The 19920-nt window shown below is 58.3% G+C and overlaps 1 protein-coding gene across 1 annotated transcript; it reads left to right on the forward strand.

Annotated features, from left to right (window-relative positions):
• Positions 1-1022: 1022 nt before the first annotated feature.
• Positions 1023-14587, forward strand: DAPK3 (death associated protein kinase 3). Its single transcript, XM_072721765.1, has 9 exons — positions 1023-1147; positions 1911-2050; positions 7270-7630; positions 7868-7997; positions 8285-8333; positions 9002-9028; positions 11525-11677; positions 12380-12425; positions 12850-14587. Exons 2-9 carry the CDS (start codon positions 1989-1991, stop codon positions 13384-13386), a joined length of 1365 nt encoding a protein of 454 aa, XP_072577866.1. The 5' UTR covers positions 1023-1147; positions 1911-1988; the 3' UTR covers positions 13387-14587.
• Positions 14588-19920: the final 5333 nt, after the last annotated feature.

Consider the following 19920-nt stretch of genomic DNA (forward strand, 5'->3'; position numbering starts at 1 on the left):
GATAAAAGAGAAGGATGACGTTCGGGAACACAAATTTGAATAAACGACAGATTTGGTTATGATCATGTATTGCTGGTTTACTAGTTGTGACAAGTGTGCCGTAATATGTAGTTGATGGCAATGGGTGTGGGAGGTACTTTAAACAAGAACGGAGGAAGGCGATCTCCAGGCCGAAGGACCAACTTGTGCAAATACCTGGGTGGGAGTGCAATGTTTGAAATCGGAAGGCAAATGAGCTTGGAGTGGGGTGAATGAGGACAGAACAGCAGGAGGTCAGGATAGTGGCAACGCTCAAGACTTGGGGTCTTTATTCAAATGGCATCTGCAGTGGTGCAGCACCGGCTTTGGGTTTGGGTCTTTCTGGGAATGAATCTCAGCCATGACATTGTGTGACTCCCAGTGAGTTACATAACCTCTGGTCTCGGCTTCCCCGTCTGTAGAACGGGAGAAATGTTAACATACGTTACCTCCTAAGATTGTTGCCTGGTACATACGAACTAGCTGCTTCATCCCGTGTCTTGAGACAACAGGAATCAGAAATGTCTCAAGGATGAATGGCAACACCTGACCAGCCTCATCTGCATTTTTATTTATGCATTTGGGATGTGGGTAACATTTTAACATTTTACGGAGGGGGAAACAAGTCAGGGACGAAAACAGTCCCGGGGCCCACCCCAGGAGCGGTCGTGCGGGAGCGGGGCCTCGCTTTCGCGTATCTCGAGCTCTAGGAAGGTAAGAGGGACGCAGAGGGTCAGCACCGAGCCCCTCGGCTTCAGGACCCAGGTCAGGGGGTGGGCGGGGCGGCCCGGGGCCGGAAGTCGGCCTTCCGACTTCCTAAGTGTGCCCGACGTCCGCCCCAGCCAATCGGCTGCGGGAGGGCGAAAGTATCAGCCAGTGGCGAGGCGGCATCCGGGTTCGGAGGACCGGACGCCGGTGGGCGGGGCCTGGAAGGCGGCTGGGGGCGGGGCGCTACGAGCGGCGGGGGCGTTGGCCAATGGGCGCCGGGAACCGCCCCCGGGGGCGGGCACTGGCGGACGCGGTGACGTCGACGCAGGTCGAAGCGTCCCGGTGGCCGAGGCGGCGGGGCTGAGGAGGGCGGCGGTAGCCAGCGCGGCAGACGGCCGGCCGGGGCGCGGGGCCGCGGAGGGTGCGGAGCGGGCGCGGCGGGCGGCGGCGGCGGGCGGGGGAGGCCGGGGCGGCACTTGGAGGCGCGGGGGGACGTCCGGGGACCCGTGGGCTGAGCGGGCCGGTGAAGGGGTTGGGTCGGGGCTTGCGAGGGGCGTGGCGGCCTCCGGGACGCTCCAAGCGGGGGTTAGGGCTCGGAGACACCTGCGGGGGGTCTGTCCCCGAGCTCGCCCCGGGGTCGGGGCAGAGGGCAGGGGGGGAGGCTCTGCGGTGTGGCCCTTTGCGGGTGGGGGAGACGGCGTGGGGGCCTCCGCGGGGAGCCTTCGGGGGGCGGGGCGCCGGCGGCCAGGGCGAGGGGCCGGCGGCGGGCGCTGGCGCGAGCTTGACGGCCAGGGGCCGTGGGGGAGTGGGGGAGGGGAGCTGCGGGGGCCGGCGCCGCTCCGACTTGGCAAGTTGGGCAGGCGTGCAGAGTGTGGGGGACCTTGCAGGAAGGGGGGGCTTTGGATGAGCAGGTTGGGAGGGAGAGGCAGAGAAGGGCTGGGGCGGCGTGGCGGGAGCCGGCGGCGTGGGCCTGGGGCTAAGCGGGCACAGTGGGGTTGCCACCAACATTTGGGTGGTGTGGTCGGTCACCGAGCGGGATAACAGGAAAGCACCCGGCGCGCCGCATGCACGTGCCCTGGCCGAGGATCGAGGATCGGGGAACTTAGTTTTGGGGCAACTTAGTTGTTCCATTTAGGAGTAATGGCTGGCGTGTCACTTCTTCCCTATTTCCCTGTCTCCTCCAGGTCACAGCTCAGGGACTCCCTGAGGTCCTGTCGCCAGCCTTCAGTGAGAGGAGGGCACCGGAAGGCAGGCCGCCCACCATGTCCACCTTCAGGCAGGAAGACGTGGAAGACTACTATGAGATGGGGGAGGAGCTGGGCAGGTGAGCAGGGCCTGCCGCCTCCGGGGCTCCGGGCATGGGCGAGAGCGAGAGGCGCTGCGGGGTTTCCAGATCGCATCCCCCCTCCTCTCTTCCATTCCCCTCTCCAGCGCGAATGAGTCAGTGGCATGTGCTGGCGGAGGGAATTTAGGCTTTGGAGTCAGGTGGCCCTGTCCGCACGTTCTTGCTCTGACCTTCTCTGTGCATTTCCTTTGGGGAAAAATAGAGTTGAGCGCATGGAGCGCCTACCAGAGCGCCTGGCACGTGACATGAGAGCGCTAGGTGGTGGCGGTGTTTGTTGGTAAAGGTCTGTCCCTCTGTTGAAGCGTGTCTTGATTGAGGGAGGTGATTGATTCTCGGGCACGTTTGCAGGAGAGGCCTCCTGTCTGGGCCCACGTCCCTGCCAATTGTTTAGCATTCTTGTGGGAAAGCGCAGAGGTTTCCCATTCCAGCCAGGCAGCTGATTTCCTGTCTGGCAGGGCCTTGAGTGTCCCCTGAGAACACCCTGCCTCAGACTAGCCAGTCACCATCTCCTCCCCACCCCACCCCCCCTCCAGCTTCAAACCTTATTTGGTGAGTTCTCTGCTGACCAACCCATGATGTCACCAAAAGGGAATGTAAATAACTGAGTCGTGTCTCAGGCCTTGGCTGAGAAAGTGTTTCAGGCTCATTTGGGATTCTGAAGTCTCTCCTTTAGGAATTTCCTTAATAGAGTCATAGAGAATGTAGGGTCCCTCACCCCGTCCCCTTCTCTCCCCGCAAGCCCCCTGCCCAATCTCATCCTTTACTGTTGAAAATGTGTTAGGTCCTCTTCTGAGGGTGGCTTGGCAAAAGTCAGCCAGTGTCCCATGTAGATTCCCCTTAATTCGCCAGCTCTACTGTTAGGAATTAATTCAGCGGGAATACATGGATATGCAAACCCAGTGACACAAGAACAGGGGGTGGTTGCTGTAAGGATTGTATATGAACAAAGGGCGGGGAGCCTCTTCAGTGGTCCCCCCAGCACCACTGCCTCTGTGGGTGGAATATTACGCAGCTATTACAAGGATCCAGGCAACCTGTATGATGTTCACCACCTAAGAAGTGTATTGAAGTTTTGTAGTAGCTGTGTCAGTTTTAATAGTTTTAATATATTTTATTTAACCCAGTAGATTGAATTATTACATTTTGCTTGCAATCACAATAAAAATTATGAATGAAAAATTTTACCACCTTTCTTTTTGATACGAAGCTTTTGAGGTCTGGTGTGTGATATACACTCAGAATACATCTCGGTTTGGACTGGCCTGTGGGCCACCATGTGGCTGGTGCCTGTCATCTTGGACAGCACTGCTCTGGTGATCCCAGTTGTGCTCAGAGAACCATGAGGTGAAGGGTTAAAGGGACAGGACACTGTGAACACTGTGCTGCAGTTTGTATGAGTTATGGATGTCGTTTTGACGTCTGAATTCTAGTCTGTCTTTATGTTTTGTTCATCTGTGAAAGGACCTACGAGGCAGGTGTGCTCTTACCCTCCCCGTTTCATAAAGGAGTGGAGGCTGAAAGGAGGGAAGCAGGCTTGTCCAAGGCCATGTGGGGGTCAAGCCTTGAGACCAGGCTGTGCTGGGTGCAAAGCCCAGGCATTCTGGAACCAGAGGTGAACATTAGGCTTCCGCCTGCCCCCGGGAGCAGGTCCATAAGAGGTCCCAGTGAAGAGCAGCCCTGCACGTCGGGAAGAGCATGCATCCTTCTGCCCCCGAGAGCATCCTCTCCCATGCTTGCTCTGCACTTTGGCAGGTGGCAGGTGGCTGCTGCAGGGAGCTCTCAGTTTCAGAGGCAGGCAGGGTCTTCCCTGAGGCCAATTGCTGATTGTCTTTGGGGAGTGAGCTGCCAAGCATCACCGTGGCAACGAGGACCAGGACTAAAACAGGGCGACACTTTGTTGTTTCAGGGGGATGGGGCCACATGAACTGGAAGCAAGTTTCTTTGTGTGTGTGTTTGGGAGGGGTTGGGGAATTTTTTCTTCCTAGTTCACATTGATAGTCTCGGGAAATAAATTAGTCTGTGGTCGACAAGTGTGGACTTTCACCCTGGCTTTGCCTTGGTAGAGTGATGTGTGCACCTGGGCTGGCTTGGGACATGGGGCCACGAACCAGAGGTTTATTATTATTATTATTATTATTATTTTATCTATTTATGATAGTCACACAGAGAGAGGCAGAGACATAGGCAGAGGGAGAAACAGGCTCCATGCACCGGGAGCCCGACATGGGATTCGATCCCGGGTCTCCAGGATCGCGCCCTGGGCCAAAGGCAGGCTCCAAACCGCTGCGCTACCCAGGGATCCCCCGAACCAGAGGTTTTATGCTCTCCCGGGCCTGGAGGCAGGAGGCACAGATCAGGGTGTCACTGGGGCTGATTCCTTCTGAGGTGCCTCTCCTTGATGTACAGATGGCCATCTGTGTGGCCTCCCAGGGCTGTCCCTCTGTCGGCACAAATCTGTTCTGCTCTCCTCTTAAAAGGGCTTGGATCAGATTGGGTTCAGCCTCTCCTGTGAGCTCTTTCTAACTGAATCACCTCTTTAAAGGCCCTGTCTCCAGATAGTCCCGTTCTGAGGTGCTGGGGGTTAAGACCTCAACATGGATTTTTGGGGTAACACAGTTCAGTCTAGAATAGCATCTTTTTACCTGTTTCCATGAGCATTACTGCTTTTCATTTGTTAGCTCAGCTCAGAATAAAGCAGGGAAAAATAATTCATACATTTGAAAATGAGGCCCCACGTCTAGCTCGAAGCACAGTGCCACTGGTATGAGGTGAATGTTCGGCGTTCAATGGCATTACCATTGGGAGTTTGTCATGGGACTGGAGGTGGGCCTGGAAAAATTAGCTTGGCTGCTGTAGGCAAAAGAGAAAGGAAAGCGTTTCAGGTGGCGGGAGAGTTAGTGGAGATACAGAGGGGACAGGAGCATGATGTACCCAGGAGACTGTTGTGGCAGGTTCAGGGGATGGGGGGCGAGGCCTGAGTCTCCTGTCATTGCTGTCAGTGATCACAGTTCAGCAGCCTAGAAGAGTGTGCAATTATTATGTGCAAGGTCTGGGAGTCGAGAGTCTATAGTGGACCTGTAGGGCTGGTCCCCCCGGGGCCCCAGGGAGACCTGGCTCCTACGCTGCCTCCCTGGCCCATGGCCCCTCCTCTGTCCTCACTGCCAGCAGCGCAAGGTCTGCTCGTCTCTGGGACTCCCACCCTCTGCCTGCCTCTCGTGAGGACCTAATGAGCACGCTGGGCCCCCCAGGAACCTAGGGTCACCCCCACCTCGGTGACCTTGACTTGCTTCCACCTGCAAGGTCCCTTTTACCAGGAGAGGTGATATATTCACAGGTCTTGGGGATTCACATGTGGGCATTTAGTGGGGGCTGTCGTTCAATCCAGTGTGTTAGTAATAATTTTGTGCCTCCCACCTGCTCACCTTGAACTTTGCCTGGTCCACTTATCAAACAAACCCAGTTGGGTTCCTCAGCTTTTTCAGGGGCCCTGCTGGCTTGGCAACGGCGTCCCTCACTAGTCTGTGTGTCTCTGTTCTTGGGCTCCTGCCTGGCCTGTCTTCCCTCTGCCATCCCCAGCGTCAGAGAGCCTGCCGGGACGCCTGCCTACCCAGTCTCTGCCCTTCCTTCCTCCCTTTACACCCTCCCCTTCAATTCCCCGACAGGTCATATCATCTTTTCTCTTGACCCCTGGTGGTGTCTTAAAATTTTCTTTGTGGAGCGTGTGCTTTGTCTTGGAATTGGTTCCTGTGCATGTGGGTCAGCAGACTACGGCCTGTGGGCAAATCCAGCCCCAGCCTAGTGTGGCCCTGCCTGCCTGTGAACCTGGAATGGTTTTTTATTTTTTCAAAGGTTGTAAAAACACACAAGAATTATGACAGAAACCACATGGCCCATAGGGCTAAAAATATTTACTGTCTGGCCTTTTTCAGCCAACTCTTGAGTTAAAGTAAGTTAATATAACTAAGTTCCTGGATAGCAAAATAATTGGGATGTTGGACAGCTCCCTGGAGTGCAGTAAATAGGATTTCTCTCTCTTTCGCTTTTAATAACTGCTGTCTTGAGCTGTAATCCACATACTATACAGTTCACCCGTTTACAGTGTGCAAGTTAGTGATCTTTAGTGTATTTACAGGGTTTTGCAACTGTTACCTTAAATAATTCCAGAATATTCCATCACCTAAAAGGAACCCCATCCCCATCAGCTGTTACTCCCCATCCCTCCCCCAGCTCCCGGCCCCCACAAGCCCCCTCCTGTCCTTGCATGACCCTGTTCTGGATGTGTCCCACACGTGGACTTACACACGTGGCTTTCTGTGTCTCGTTCCCTCCCTGAGTGTCGTGGGCTCAGGGTCTGTCCCCAGGGCAGTGTGTGTGGGCGCCTCACTCCTGTTCACGGCAGAGGGATGGACCCGTGCATGGTGGACACATTATATTCATCTGTCGATGGACATCTGGTTCTTTCCCTCTTGAGGCTACTGTGAATCTGGCTGATTGAGGATTTGCGTAGAAGCTTCTCTGTGGATTTATGTTGTCGTTTCTCTTGGGCAGACACTGGAGGGAATTGCAGAAGCGCATGGAAACAGTGTCTAAGCTCCTGGGGAACCAGTAGCCCGTTTCCATGGGTGTGGGCTCCGGTCCCCATCCTCTGTCAGTTTGAAAATGGGTGTGTTCCTCTCAGCCAGTTGAATAAGAAGCCCCTTGAAGTCAGTGGCTTTTTTTCTTTTTTCTTATGTTTTTAAAAACGATGAAATAGACCAGGGAAAGATAAATCAGTGTAGAATTGTATTACGTAAAAGTAAAAGCCGCTGTTGGCTGCCCTGACCCTCCACCCCTTCTCTGACATGGTGGCGAGCCCTCAGGCCTCCTGCCCACTGTGCCCTCTCTGCCGGCCTTTGTAAGCAAGCCCATCTTGCCCCGAGCAGGTCCTCAGTTTGTCTCCCAGTCTGCTGCTTTCTCCTGGCTGTGTGGGATTCCACCGACCCCGGGATGGACTTAATTCCCTTTTGCAAACACCGAGGGGCTGCTTTGCCCTCTGCAGTGCAGAAGTACCATGGCCACTTTGAACGCACCTAACAGCCCCCCCCCCCCCCCCCAACAAGAGGCAGAGGGGCAGGGCCGAGAGGTGCTCTCTCAGAAGCTGCATCCTTTCCACTGCCCCAGTCCCTCACAGGGCTCCACTCACTCCTCTGTCCCTGCAGCGGCCAGTTTGCAATTGTGCGGAAATGCCGGCAGAAGGGCACCGGGAAGGAGTATGCGGCCAAGTTCATCAAGAAACGCCGCCTGTCGTCCAGCCGGCGGGGAGTCAGCCGGGAGGAGATCGAGCGGGAGGTGAACATCCTGCGGGAGATCCGGCACCCCAACATCATCACGCTGCACGATATCTTTGAGAACAAGACTGACGTAGTGCTCATCCTGGAGCTGGTCTCAGGCGGGGAGCTCTTTGACTTCCTGGCAGAGAAGGAGTCACTGACAGAGGACGAGGCCACCCAGTTCCTCAAGCAGATCCTGGATGGTGTCCACTACCTGCACTCCAAGCGCATTGCCCACTTTGACCTCAAGGTGGGCCCTGGTGGGCCAGGGAGGGAGCTAGGGACCAACTGGGCAGGTGAGGTGGGGGTCTGGGAAGGGGGTCCAGCCCTTATGGCACAGAGTGCACCCTTGCAGCCCCGTTGCTGCCTAGGGGTCGAGACAGACCAGCTCAGGCCTGCCACCTATGGGGGGTTCCCAGGGAAGAGCCGAGGCTGTCCCTGGGAACCCTGGGCCAGCAGAGCTACAGAGTCCTCCTCCACCCCCCAGCCAGAAAACATTATGCTGCTGGACAAGAACGTGCCCAACCCACGGATCAAGCTCATCGACTTTGGCATCGCCCACAAGATCGAAGCGGGGAATGAGTTCAAGAACATTTTCGGCACCCCTGAATTTGTGGGTATGGCGCTGCATGGTGCTTTGGGGCTAGGGTTTGTGGGACTGCTTGAGGTTTCCTGGCCTGCATGCATGCCTCAGGCCTAGCCCCTGGTCATCTGGTCCACCTCACTCAGATTTCCTTTCCCGAGTCCTGGTGTTAGGCACATGAGGTCAGGCCTGCTGCCCCCAGAGCCGGCCTTGCCCCCCACCTGCAGGTGGGCTGTGCTGCTCCCTGTGGCTGTGTCCCCAGTGCTGCCTTAGATCTACCCAGCGTCTGACTCTGCACCTTCTGTTTCTCTGTCTCTGCAGCTCCAGAGATTGTCAACTATGAACCCCTGGGTCTGGAAGCAGACATGTGGTGAGTGGCAGGGAGTGGCAAGGAGTGGTAGGGCTGCTGGCGCTGAGCCCAGCACACAACACACCTGGCATGTAGTACCTTTGCTCCTCTGGGAGTCCCCTGACTGTCCATGGGAGCTGCCGGGCCACAACCACAGGGTAGGACGTAGCCCATCCTCATGGTTGTGATTCTCTTGGGTATGGGCCAGGTAGACCATTGCCTTAGAACAGGGGTCGGCAAACAATGGCCCACCAGCCAGAACAGGTCTGTGAGCTTGGAATGGTTTTGTTTTTAAGGTGATGTTAAAAACAAAACAGACAAATAAGCGACAGAGACTGTGGTCCACAAAGTGTGAAATATTCATTGTCTCACCCTTTGTAGAAAGTGTGTCAGCCCACTTTTGAGCACAGCAGGTGTCATAGAGTCCTGCATCTGCCGCAACCCCTCCCCTGCTCTGAGCTGGATAGGTGGGTGTGGCCAGACGAGCTCAAGCGTCCAATCCTGAGACCCCCAGAGTGGGAGAGAGGAAGGCTCTTAGTGGAGGCCATGCAGACCCTGGAAGGAGAGCAGGCCATGGGCTTCTGGCTTCCCCACCTGGACTCTGGATCCCCGGCCATTTAGACGTTTTGAGAATTGGGGTGTTGCCGCCTACTGCTGAGCTGACTTCTCTTCTTGTGTGTTCTCTCCAGGAGCATTGGAGTCATCACCTATATCCTGTGAGTTCCCAGTTGATGCTTCCTGCATTTCTTGAGGCCCTGGGTCAGGAGGAGGGTCAGGAAGGCTCCTGTGCAGGGATGGGGACTATGAGCTCTGACCCACCAGAGTGCTCAGTGAACTTGGTGGGTGGGTGGGTAGGTGGTGGATGGGTGGGTGAATAGGTGGATGGGTGGGTGGGTAGATGGTGGGTGACATATGGGTGGGTGAATAGGTGAATAGGTGGATAAATAGGTGGATGGCTGGATGGGTAGATGGTAGGTGGCAGATGGGTGGGTGGATGGATGGGTGGATGGTAGGTGGTGGATGGGTGGGTGAATAGGTGGATGGATGGTGGATGGGTGGGTGAATAGGTGAATGGGTGAATAAATAGGTGGATGGCTGGATGGGTAGATGTTGGGTAGCAGATGGGTGGGTGACTAGGTGGATGGATGGTGGGTGGTAGATGGGTGGGTGAATAGGTGGATAGGTGGGTGAATAGGTGGATGGATGGATGGGTAGATGGGTAGCAGATGGGTGGGTGAATAGGTGGATGGATGGTGGGTGGTGGATAGTGGGTGGGTGGTCGATGGGTGGGTGAATAGGTGGATGGATGGTGGGTGGTGGATGGGTGGGTGAATAGGTGGATGGATGGTGGGTGGTAGATGGGTGGGTGAATAGGTGGATGGATGGATGGGTAGCAGATGGGTGGGTGAATAGGTGGATGGATAGTGGGTGGTGGATAGTGGGTGGGTGGTGGATGGGTGGGTGAATAGGTGGATGGATGGTGGGTGGTGGATGGGTGGGTGAATAGGTGGATGGATGGTGGGTGGCAGATGGGTGGATGAATAGGTGGATGGATGGTGGGTGGTGGATGGGTGGGTGAATAGGTGTATAGGTGGGTGAATAGGTGTATGGATGGGTGGGTGGATGGTGGGTGGTGGATAGTGGGTGAGTGGTGGATGGGTGAGTGGATAGGTGGGTGTGAATAGATGGATGGGTGGCTGGTGGGTGGGTGAAAAGGTGGATGGATGGGTAGATGGATGGGTGGATTGTGGATGGTTGTATGGGTGGTGGGGTGGATGGATGAGTGAAGAATGCATGGATTTGCGCAGGAGGGAAAGACAGTTCCTGTCTCGGGCTCCTGGAGAGCCCTGCTCTGTGCAGAGTGGTTTTCCCTGACCTCATTCCCTCAGGCACCATTCCCTCAGGTTGGATTGTTCCTCATCTCCATCCCTGCGTCAAGCAGGCTCCCACTGCTTTTTCTTCCCTTGTCAGATGGTAACAAACTCTAAAGGTTTGTTAAGACAGATTTTTATTAGGTCAGTTTTTGTTTTTTAAGATTGAGGTTTACAGAGGAGCTACAGAGCCAGTACAGAATTCCTGTGTGCCTCACCCAGCGTCCCGACGTTAGCGCCCTAAAGAGCATCTGTCAACACCAAGAAATGAGCCCAGTACAACACTAGCAAGTAGAATCCCAGAGTTTTCCTGCTCTTGCCTCTTTGTGGTCCAGGACCCCACCCTGGATCGCATCCCGCAGCGTCCCTCAGTTCTGGCGCCATCAGCCTGGAGGTGGCTTCTGTCTCCATGGACTTGGGGGTGCACCCTCTTCTCCACACGTGGGGGCATTCAGCCTGGAAACTTCAAGCCCTTTCATTGAGGGATTTTATGGATGTTCCATTGTGTAGGCATGATTAAGTTGTTGGTGACGAAATCAATCTCTGGCCCCTCTTCTTGCCCCAGAGGTCAGGGGTGGGGCCAGCGGTTCCATCCTGTTAATCTCATGTCTGCTTCCTCCAACCACCAGCCCCATCCCAGGGTCATCTGGGGTGACTTCCAAAAGTCGCCTCGTTCACGTAAACTGGTGTGGTTGAAAGGCGCTCGTGATGGTCGGCAAAAGGCTCTTCTCATCTCATCACCCTGCAGCCGCTTCAGAAACCGAGGATAGAGACTGAATGTCAGAACATTTGTTGCCACTTTCTTAGTTGTTAGCATTTAGGAAAGTGCGAGGCTTATGGGAGCTCTGTGCCTGAGGACTGGGGTGAGGACCGGAAGTGTAATTGTTATTGTCACAGTGCCACGTGCCCAGAGCCTCACGAGATGGTAGTGTGGCCCCCAAGCACCATCAGGATGGCACACGACGTCCTTGTATCATCTCTGGGGATGTGCACCCTGGCCGAGTGCTGACGTCAGCCAGGGTACCCTTCTGGGAAGTCAACAGCTTTCCCCGTGATCACTAAATGTTTAGGGCGGGTGCTTCAAGCTTCCTTAGGGACATTTGCCCACTCTTCAGTGCCCATCAGTGGCCACGGGGGAGGATTTTGTGCTTTCTGGTGGAAGGTTACGGGCTGGTTGAGGGCAAGTAACAGGGGATGTGGGGGGGCACCCAGGGCCCGGCGTCTGCTTTTCTCTGTGTTCGGCCCTCCGAGGTGGCAGGGCAGAGCCGCTGGGAGCCCAGGCAGTGGCCTGTTGTTTGTGGAGCAAGCGCAGGGGCCGCTGAGCTCTGTGTCTACTTCCAGCCTGAGCGGCGCCTCCCCATTCCTGGGTGAGACCAAGCAGGAGACCCTGACCAACATCTCGGCTGTGAACTACGACTTTGACGAGGAGTATTTCAGCAACACCAGCGAGCTGGCCAAGGACTTCATCCGCCGTCTGCTTGTCAAGGACCCTAAGTAGGAGCGCCAGGCCGGGCCGAGAGGTTGGGGGGTCAGGGAAGGCTGCTGGGTCCCCCAGGAGCATGGTCCTCCATGCAGTCCCCTCTGCGTACCTGGGGGTTGGGGTGGCAGTGTGCTTAGCTTGGCTCCCGCTGTGTCTCTAAGAGCTGTTAAGTCCTTGCTGATGTTTAAGATAATTTTCATGTGAAATTCCAGATTCTTGGGGTTTTTTCTAGGAAAATCTAAAACTTCTAGTGTCACAGAGCCCTCACTCCTGGAGAGGGGCTCCTGTTGGTGACAGTCTTGCCCTGGTGCAGCCACCCATTCCTGCTACTCGCCTGGTCCCTCCCGTGGGCGCCCGAGTTGGCAAGACCCAGCGTTAGGTCTTGCCCTGATTCACAAAACCTCTGAGAAAGCATGGAAGGCCCCAGGGCCTGTGTCTTCACAGGCCCCTTGATGGGCTCCTCGCTGGCTGAGCAGGGCAGATGCTCTGGAGGGCACAGGTGGTTTCAAGGTCATTTCAGGGACTTGTTCCCAGGCCAGAGGGGAGTCCCTAGGGGCCCACGTGTGGGAGTCCTTTAAGGTGGGGGTGGAGAGCAGAAGTGCCAAGGGAGAGCCTGGAAAACCCTTCCCTGATCTCTGCTCGGTTCCCCGCCAGCCTTGTGGGAGGAGGGAGCACGTGGAATGTGTGCGACTAACTAGGGTGGGGGGCTCTTACAGGAGAAGAATGACCATCGCCCAGAGCCTGGAGCATTCCTGGATCAAGGTAAGGTGGGCGGGGCTGCTCCCATTCAAGGATGCCATGTGTGACAAGGCCTGTGTCCGGGGAGGGACTCAGGGGAGTGGGCCTGGGTGGCAGAGGACATGGGGTGCACCTGAGGTGGTGCTGGTGCTGGCTTCCTGTGATGCTGGCTGGCTCTTCAGCCCTTTTGCACACAGCAGGGCACCTTCCCATAGAAACTCCTAGAATGGGTGATGTCCGCCAGGGGCAGCAGCCTTCTGTAAAGGGCCGGAGGGTCTGTGTTTTCCTCTCTGCAGTCTCTGGTGCCAGAGCCACGTATACCCTGCCTGAACGGGCAAGGTGGCCCCGTGCTGATGAAATTTTGTTCGGGAAAGCTGGTGGAAGGTGGGATGTGGCCCTCGGTGGCCGCCGCCGCCCCCTGCTCCAGGCCCTGGGCCTCTCTCCATAGGCGATCCGGCGGCGGAACGTGCGGCGTGAAGACAGTGGCCGGAAGCCCGAGCGGCGGCGCCTGAAGACAGCACGCCTCAAGGAGTACACCATCAAGTCCCACTCGAGCATGCCCCCCAACAACACCTATGTCAACTTCGAGCGCTTCTCCAAGGTGCTAGAGGAGGTGGCGGCGGCGGAGGAGGGCCTGCGGGGGCTGGAACACAGCCGGCGCCTCTTCCACGAGGACATCGAGGCGCTGACGGCCATCTATGAGGAGAAGGAGGCCTGGTACAGGGAGGAGAACGAGAGCATCGGCCAGGACCTGCGGCGGCTGCGCCAGGAGCTGCACAAGACGGAGGCGCTGCAGCGGCAGGCCCAGGAGGAGGCCAAGGGCGCCCTGCTGGGGGCCAGTGGGCTCAAGCGGCGCTTCAGCCGCCTCGAGAACCGCTACGAGGCCCTGGCAAAGCAGGTGGCCTCCGAGATGCGCTTTGTGCAGGATCTGGTGCGCGCCATGGAGCAGGAGAAGCTGCAGGGGGTGGAGTGTGGCCTACGCTAGGGCCGCGTGGCCGAGGCACCTTTCATCCCGCTCCTGGGCTCTGGCGGGAGTGGCACCACACTGGGATGTGCTCCCGGGGGTGGGGGTTGGGAACTCAGTGCTACCTTCCCCGGCTGAGCTCCTCTGGCCTCCGGCTTTGGCAACTCTGGGGCTTCTGGGGCAGCACCACCTGGGGAACTCTGGGCTGGCAGGGATGCCTTCTTGTGCTGGGCCTGTGTTGGGAGCCTTGCTGAGGATCCAGGGCTTAGAATCAGAGGGGCCTCCCCTGCCTCTGCTGGGCACCAAAGTCCCACCTCTTCTAGCCATGGGAGGCAGTAGCCATGGGAGGCAGTTCCCCTGGGGTCTCCGGTGGGGGCCCCGCCATCCCCCATCCTGCACCCCAAGGTCTGAGCTGGCACCAGGGCCAGAGTGGAGATGGCCCAGCCCTCAAGCTGTCAGTTTGGAGTGGGTTCTGGGGGTTGTGTTGCCAGGCATGGTGCCCTGCTGCAGAAGCCCAGGGAGCCCCGGGTGGGAAGAGGAGCCGTCTAGGCTGCACGCTCCTCTGCAGCACCTGTGGCCTCCGTGCATGTGGAGGACGCCCACCCCCCCTCACGCCCCAGCCTCAGTCCCCGTTCCAGTGCTGCCTTTTCACCTCAGGGCTTGCGGGAGCCCCTGTGGACTAGTTGCCCCCAGAAAGCCCTGCAAAGGCTCAGCGTCCCCTGTGTGCCCCACCAGTCCCTGCCCCCCTGCTGCCCCTCACCGCCCCCCGCAGGGCCTGATGCCCAGACCAGAGAGGAGTGGAGGGGTTGCAGTGGGCAGCACTATCGCCCGCCACTAGGTGCCACCCTCGAGCAGGGTCACGTGACAGAGAAGGTGCCCTAAGGTCTGGGCTTCACCTGAACGTGGGGCCCTGGTGGGTGCTCTGCGCACGTTCCCTGTGGCAGGTTGGGTTAAGCGAGTGACATCTGTGCAGACCTCCCATGGCCCTGGAGGAGTTCTCCAGGCAGAAGCCAACCTGGGCCGAGTGCAGGGAGGAACCGGGCAGTGGGACTGGCCAGGACCTCAGGACCCAGCTGTGAGGTCAGACAGAGGTGTCCCCCCATGTGCTAGGCCTGTCTGCAAGGCTGGGGCGGGAGCCACTGTGTACCCCTCCTGAGCTCAGCTGTACCCATTTGCATGTGTCTGCCGCAAGCCTAAGGGAAATAAAGCCCCACTTTCCCGACATGCAGCTGTGTGTGTTGTGAGGCCGGGTAGGGGCAGCCAGCCTTGTGGTCACCCGCTGCCGGGCCCTTGCCAGGCTGGCCCGTCTCCTCCCCGCTGCTGCCCCTGTGCTTGGGAAGAAGAGGGCGTCATGGGGGCTGCAGGCTACGTGATCTTGGGGTTGGGCTGGTCTCATTTCCTTGTAATGAACTGGAAGCTTCCAGGCAGCCAGGGTGAAGTCAGAGGAGTTTCCTGTCCATTTGTCCTGCCTCAGCTGCTACCAGGCTACACACAGGCTCCCCTGCCCACGTCGGGCCCCTGCTTGGGCCACCCCATCTGCTTGGGAGGGATGTGAGCGGTGCCCTCGTCGTCCTTGCTGTGCTGTGCAGCCCCCGGGTCTGGAATGTTCCAGGAAGAAGCCCTCCTACTTCCTTCCCGGGAGCCCCCAGCCATCATTATGTTGCCTCATCCCATACACCCCAGGGCACATTTCTCCTTGTTTGTCTTGTCTTTGTATTTTAATTTTAAAAATTTGAGATCTGAGGTACCATAACATTTCTCCCTTTTAATCTCTTCCTGGTTAGCAACTTCAAGTTTTGGCATTTCAGTAAATTTCAGCTCTTTGCTCAGACCTCGGGTGTTCTCCCTTTGTCCCCAGCTGTTCTCTGCAGCTGGATTGTGCAGCCCAGGACCCGGTCTGGCCCGCATATGGTGTCCAGCTGTCCGGTCCTTTAGGATGATGACCGAGCAGCCAATTCTGCTATATGTCACACCGCAAAGGGCAGTGGGCCGGCTGTGGGCGAGGGGCGCCCAGATGTGTGTCGGGTCAGTAAGCTCCAGACCACATGGGGCCCCAGGGGTCGGTAGACAGCACCTGTCCAGCCTCCAGCCAGTGCTGAGCCGTTCTCGCACCTTCTGGGCACCGTGGTGGGCGACGGGAGGCGTCGGCGGGAGCTTGAGACCACGTCTGTCCTGATGCGGGAGAGGAGGGAGTAGGCATCTCTCCAGCTGCTCTGAGGTTGGGTAGGAACGGAAATCCACCTCGGACTTCACCCACCTGCTCAGTATCCAGGGTCGGCCAGGCTGCAGGCCTAGATTCCCGGCGTCTGCTAAGGGTAACGGGCAGGTGTCCTGGCCTTGGAAACAGTTTGGTTCCACCCCTCCCACCTGGGTTATCTTGGGTGGCTTCACACAGCTCGGCCCCTGCTTCCTCATTCCACCATTTGAGGACATGAGGAGCCACCTTGGGCCACCAGGGCACGAGCCAGGGTGTCTGGCCCGTGTAGGCATTTAGCAGAGCCCGTGGAGCTAATATAGTTACTTGGACATTGGCCCACGGACTCTGAGCTCACCTCCACGGAGCTTTGCCTCCTGAGAGGACGCTGGTCCCCAGGTGGGTCCTAACCAACAATACAGCAGAGGTGATGGAGGTCACTTCCCTCCTTAGGCCACGTAGGACTGTGGCTCCCATCTTGCTAGCCGACTCCCTCGCCTGCTTAGATGAAGGGAGCTGCCACGCCGGAGGCCCAGGTGGCGGGGAACAGCCAGCAAGGCGTAAAGCCCACCAACCGCACGAGTGGTCCCAGAAGCAGACCCTTCCCCAGTGGAGCCGAGAGCTAAGACCCAGCCCTGGATCAAGGGGCGCGGAGCAGAGGCCCAGGTAAGCCGTGGCTGCACTCCAGGCCCACAGACACCGGGGAGACCGTGCGCCGTTTCGGGCCACCATGCGCGGTCCTGTGTTACACGGCAGTAGCTGATGGATACACTGAGGAAGGTGAGCCACAGCCGCCTGTGGCTTCCTGAACAGTTGACCTGCTCGTGTCCTCTGCGGTCACACTGCTTGTTGAGCCTTCGTCCCCTCTTTAAGGGGTTATGATTGGGACGCGTGTTAGTGCTGGGCCGGCATCTTCCTTCTGAGGGGAGTGGACCATGGAGCACATGTGCGGGGTGAGGGCTCCCTGCTGTCTGGCTTTGCCTTGTGTGAAGTGGGGGTGTCATCGTGCCGGTTTCCCGGGGTGCGTTGGAAGGATGGACTATGGGAGCCGTGGATTGCATTCCTCCTCCAGGCAGGAATCCGGGCAGAGCTGCCCCTGGGTTGGCCCCGATTTGGGCTGCAGTGTGTGTGAAGCTCGTTGGAAGAAGGGTGTAAAGCTTCGTGTTTGTCTCAAAGCTCAGCAATTGCAGAGAGACCTCGGGCGCGTTACCCCCTCCTGCAAACGGCGCCCAAGCGCACAATGGTGGTGATCCCCCTTCCCCACCAACGCTGTGAGGATCCGGTGGGAGCTCGGTGAGGGCTTTGAAATCCTGTAGTGCGGCGTTCTCGGAGATGTCGAAGCTGGTGGAAGCCGAGTCTGAGCAGTCGAGGCCCCCACTGTGGGCATCCCCGGGGCGGGTTGGGTTCTCCCCGCATGTGGCCCCGACACAGGCTGCGGAGAGGGCGCGGGGTGGGCACAGGGATGGGCACAGGCATCACAGTCATGACCGGAGCCACACCGCCCAGCTCCAGATCCAGAGTCGCGGCTCGCGTTCGGCGCTCTGCGGCTGTGCACAGGTCATTTCACGTCTCCGTGGCTCAGTGTCCCCTTCTGTGAAATGTCCAGAATAGAATCAACCTCGGGTTGGTTTTGAGGATTAAATGGGTCAAGATACGTGCTTCAATGCTGGTCACGGTAGCCAAAGGTGGACACAACCCAAGTGTCCATTGACAGGTGAATGGACGAAGAACATGGTGTCTGTCCACGCGCTGGAATACGACCCAGCCTTAGAAAGGGACCCCGACACCTGCCCCCACGTGGATGGACCCCGAGGACACTGGGCTCAGGGAGGGGACCCAGACCCAAAAGGACACCTCCTGCAGGACCCCACTCCCAGGAGGTTCCCAGAGGAGGCCCATCCACAGAAACAGAGAGGAGGTGGTGGGAGGCAGGGGGAGGGCGGGGGGGTCAGTCCCCCCTGCTTCCCAGGGACAGGGTCTCTGACGGGCTTGAGCACAGCCTCATCGGGCTCTGGGCTCATGGCAGACACACCTCCTCCCTTTTGCCATGTCAGCCCTGCCTTAGGGTATCTCCCGGGGGGCAGCGAGGGGTGGAGGAAATGTGGTCAGCACAATGGGCACCCCCTAAGCACAAGTCCTGTTAGGTTGGCAGGGGTGTTGGGTGTAGGAATCCCCGCACCACATTGTGTCCATGGGTGCTGCCACCCTGCTGTAGGTCAGCGGCAGGCCGCGTGCCCTGTGCCCTGTGCCCTGTGCCCTGGCCTGGGGTTGTGAGCAGGTGTCGGGGGGAGGCCTGGGCTGGCCAAGCCCTGGGCCGCCGGGTTCCCCACCACACTCGGTGCTGCTATTAATAACCAGGGCAACCCCTGGTATTTAGGCCGGCTCTGGGAGCGTAGGGAGCAGACAGCTGCTAGACACCTGTCCAGCGTTCAGGAGCACATGCACCGTGTGCTCAGGACGTGCAGGAGCCCCTGTGGACTAGTTGCCCCCAGAAAGCCCTGCAAAGGCTCAGCGTCCCCTGTGTGCCCCGCCAGCCCCTGCCCCCCTGCTGCCCCTTGCCGTCCCTGCCGCCCTGCGGGAGAAGGCCGTCACCTCCCCAGGTCCTCACATGGTCCCCCCTCTGTGTGTGCCTCCATCCTGAGCTGCTCTCCTGTAAGGACACAGGTCATGTTGGGTTAGGGCCCACCCACCCTTATGACACCATTTATTTTTTAAATATTTATTTATTTTGACAGAGAGAGAAGAGAGTGAACACATGAGCACAGGGAGGGGCAGAGGGAGACGCAGACTGTGCTGAGCAGGGCCCGACGCGGCGCTCCCGTCTCACGACCCCGAGACCACAACCTGAGCCAAAACCAAGAGTCAGACGCTTAGCTGACTGAGCTGCCCAGGCGCCCCAACCTCGTTTTTTCTTTTAAAGATACTATTTTTAAGTCATTTCTACACCCTGCATGGGGCTTGAACTCACGACCTGAAATCAAGAGTCCCATGCTCCCCGTGCTGAGCCGGCCAGGCGCCCCGCCTCGTGGCCTCACCTTAACTGAACCACCTCCAAATACAGTCACATTCTGAGGTCCTGGGATGTTGGGGCTCCAGTGTATGAACCTTTGGTGGCGGGGTGGGGGGGGGGCACGACTGAATTCATAAGAGTGTCTTTTGGTTTTGATTTTCGTTTCGTTTTAAGTGAAGCCCTAACAGATTCAAATCCGGCCCAAGTGTACAGGGTCGCAGGGTCCTGAGCTGTTAGCTGCATGGCTCGTGGGTGGTGGGTGGGCTCGGGGGCCCAGGCGCTCCTGACCGTGACCCACAGGCCTTCCCATCTCTCATCTGTGGCCCCGGGGTGGTGGGGGGCACGCATACGGTGACCGGCATCCCCGCGTGCCTGGTTCTCAATGACACAGGACTTCCGGTGCTGAGACTGGGAAAGTCAGATTGTGCAGCCCCCCTCCCCCCGTACCCCTGTGTCTCCTGACAGCGACCTCTGTCCACCGAGCCGCCTCCCTTTGGCTGTAACGCGCCCATGTCCCCCCCCACGCGACACCTAGGGCTTGTCCCGCCTGCGGCGGACACTGAGCGCAGCCTCTTCTTCTGCCCCAGCGACTGTCCGGCTCTGGCTCTGACACCCCCTGTCTACGTGTGACCAGAGGCAGCTTCGCACAAAGCCAAGCAGGTGCTGCCCTTCCCCTGCCCTGACATCCTCCTCTGGGGCTGCCCTGTGTGTCCCCTGGTTCCGCCAGCAGGACCGCAGTGGCCCAGACACCCCAGGGAGACCGAACACGTGTCGTCCGGTTGGTCGGTCATTAAGGACTCCCTGCTCGGCCACAGCGGGACTGACCTGGTGCAGAGGTTTGTAGAGGTCGTCTGGGGTGTGACCCTCGCATGGAAGGCAGCCACCGGGGACAGAGGGGGCAAGTGGCCCGACCTCTCCTCCTCCCACCTACAGCCCCTTGTGGGCCTCAGTTTCTTTGACTGTCATCGTGGCTTGACTGTGACCCCTGAGCTCCTCCAGGCGCCTGGCTGGCAGGCGGGCAGGGAGCTGGTGCCGGGGTGGCGGGGGGTGGCCTCCGCCCCAGTTTCAGTGGCCAGAGCTTCCTGGGAGCCTCCTTGTGGGGCCCGAAGCCCAGACCACGGGGGACAGGGACGCCCCCGACGGGGGCCCTGGCAGGGCACCTCTGGGAGGCCACCTGCCTCCTGGCGTCAGCTCTCCTGGCACACAACGCGACCTGCCTATCCCCAAACAGTCCACAGGTCACGAAGAGCGACCATCCTGCCACAGAGTGTTGGATTCCCTTTGTGTGAAACGTCCAGAACAGGAAAATCCAGAGAGAAAGTAGGTTAGTGGGTGCCACGGCCTGGGGGTG

The sequence above is a fragment of the Vulpes vulpes genome, chromosome 9 (assembly GCF_048418805.1).
Source record: "Vulpes vulpes isolate BD-2025 chromosome 9, VulVul3, whole genome shotgun sequence".
In the NCBI taxonomy this organism is placed as follows: domain Eukaryota; kingdom Metazoa; phylum Chordata; class Mammalia; order Carnivora; family Canidae; genus Vulpes; species Vulpes vulpes.

What these genes read in the sequence shown, in the direction of transcription:
- DAPK3 (XM_072721765.1), top strand. Translation starts at nt 1,989, where the DNA reads ATGTCCACCTTCAGGCAGGAAGACGTGGAAGACTACTATGAGATGGGG. An exon ending in GGAGTCATCACCTATATCCT is followed by an intron (nt 9,029 to 11,524) that starts GTGAGTTCCCAG and finishes GTCTACTTCCAG; the next exon opens with CCTGAGCGGCGCCTCCCCAT. An exon ending in CTGCTTGTCAAGGACCCTAA is followed by an intron (nt 11,678 to 12,379) that starts GTAGGAGCGCCA and finishes GGGCTCTTACAG; the next exon opens with GAGAAGAATGACCATCGCCC.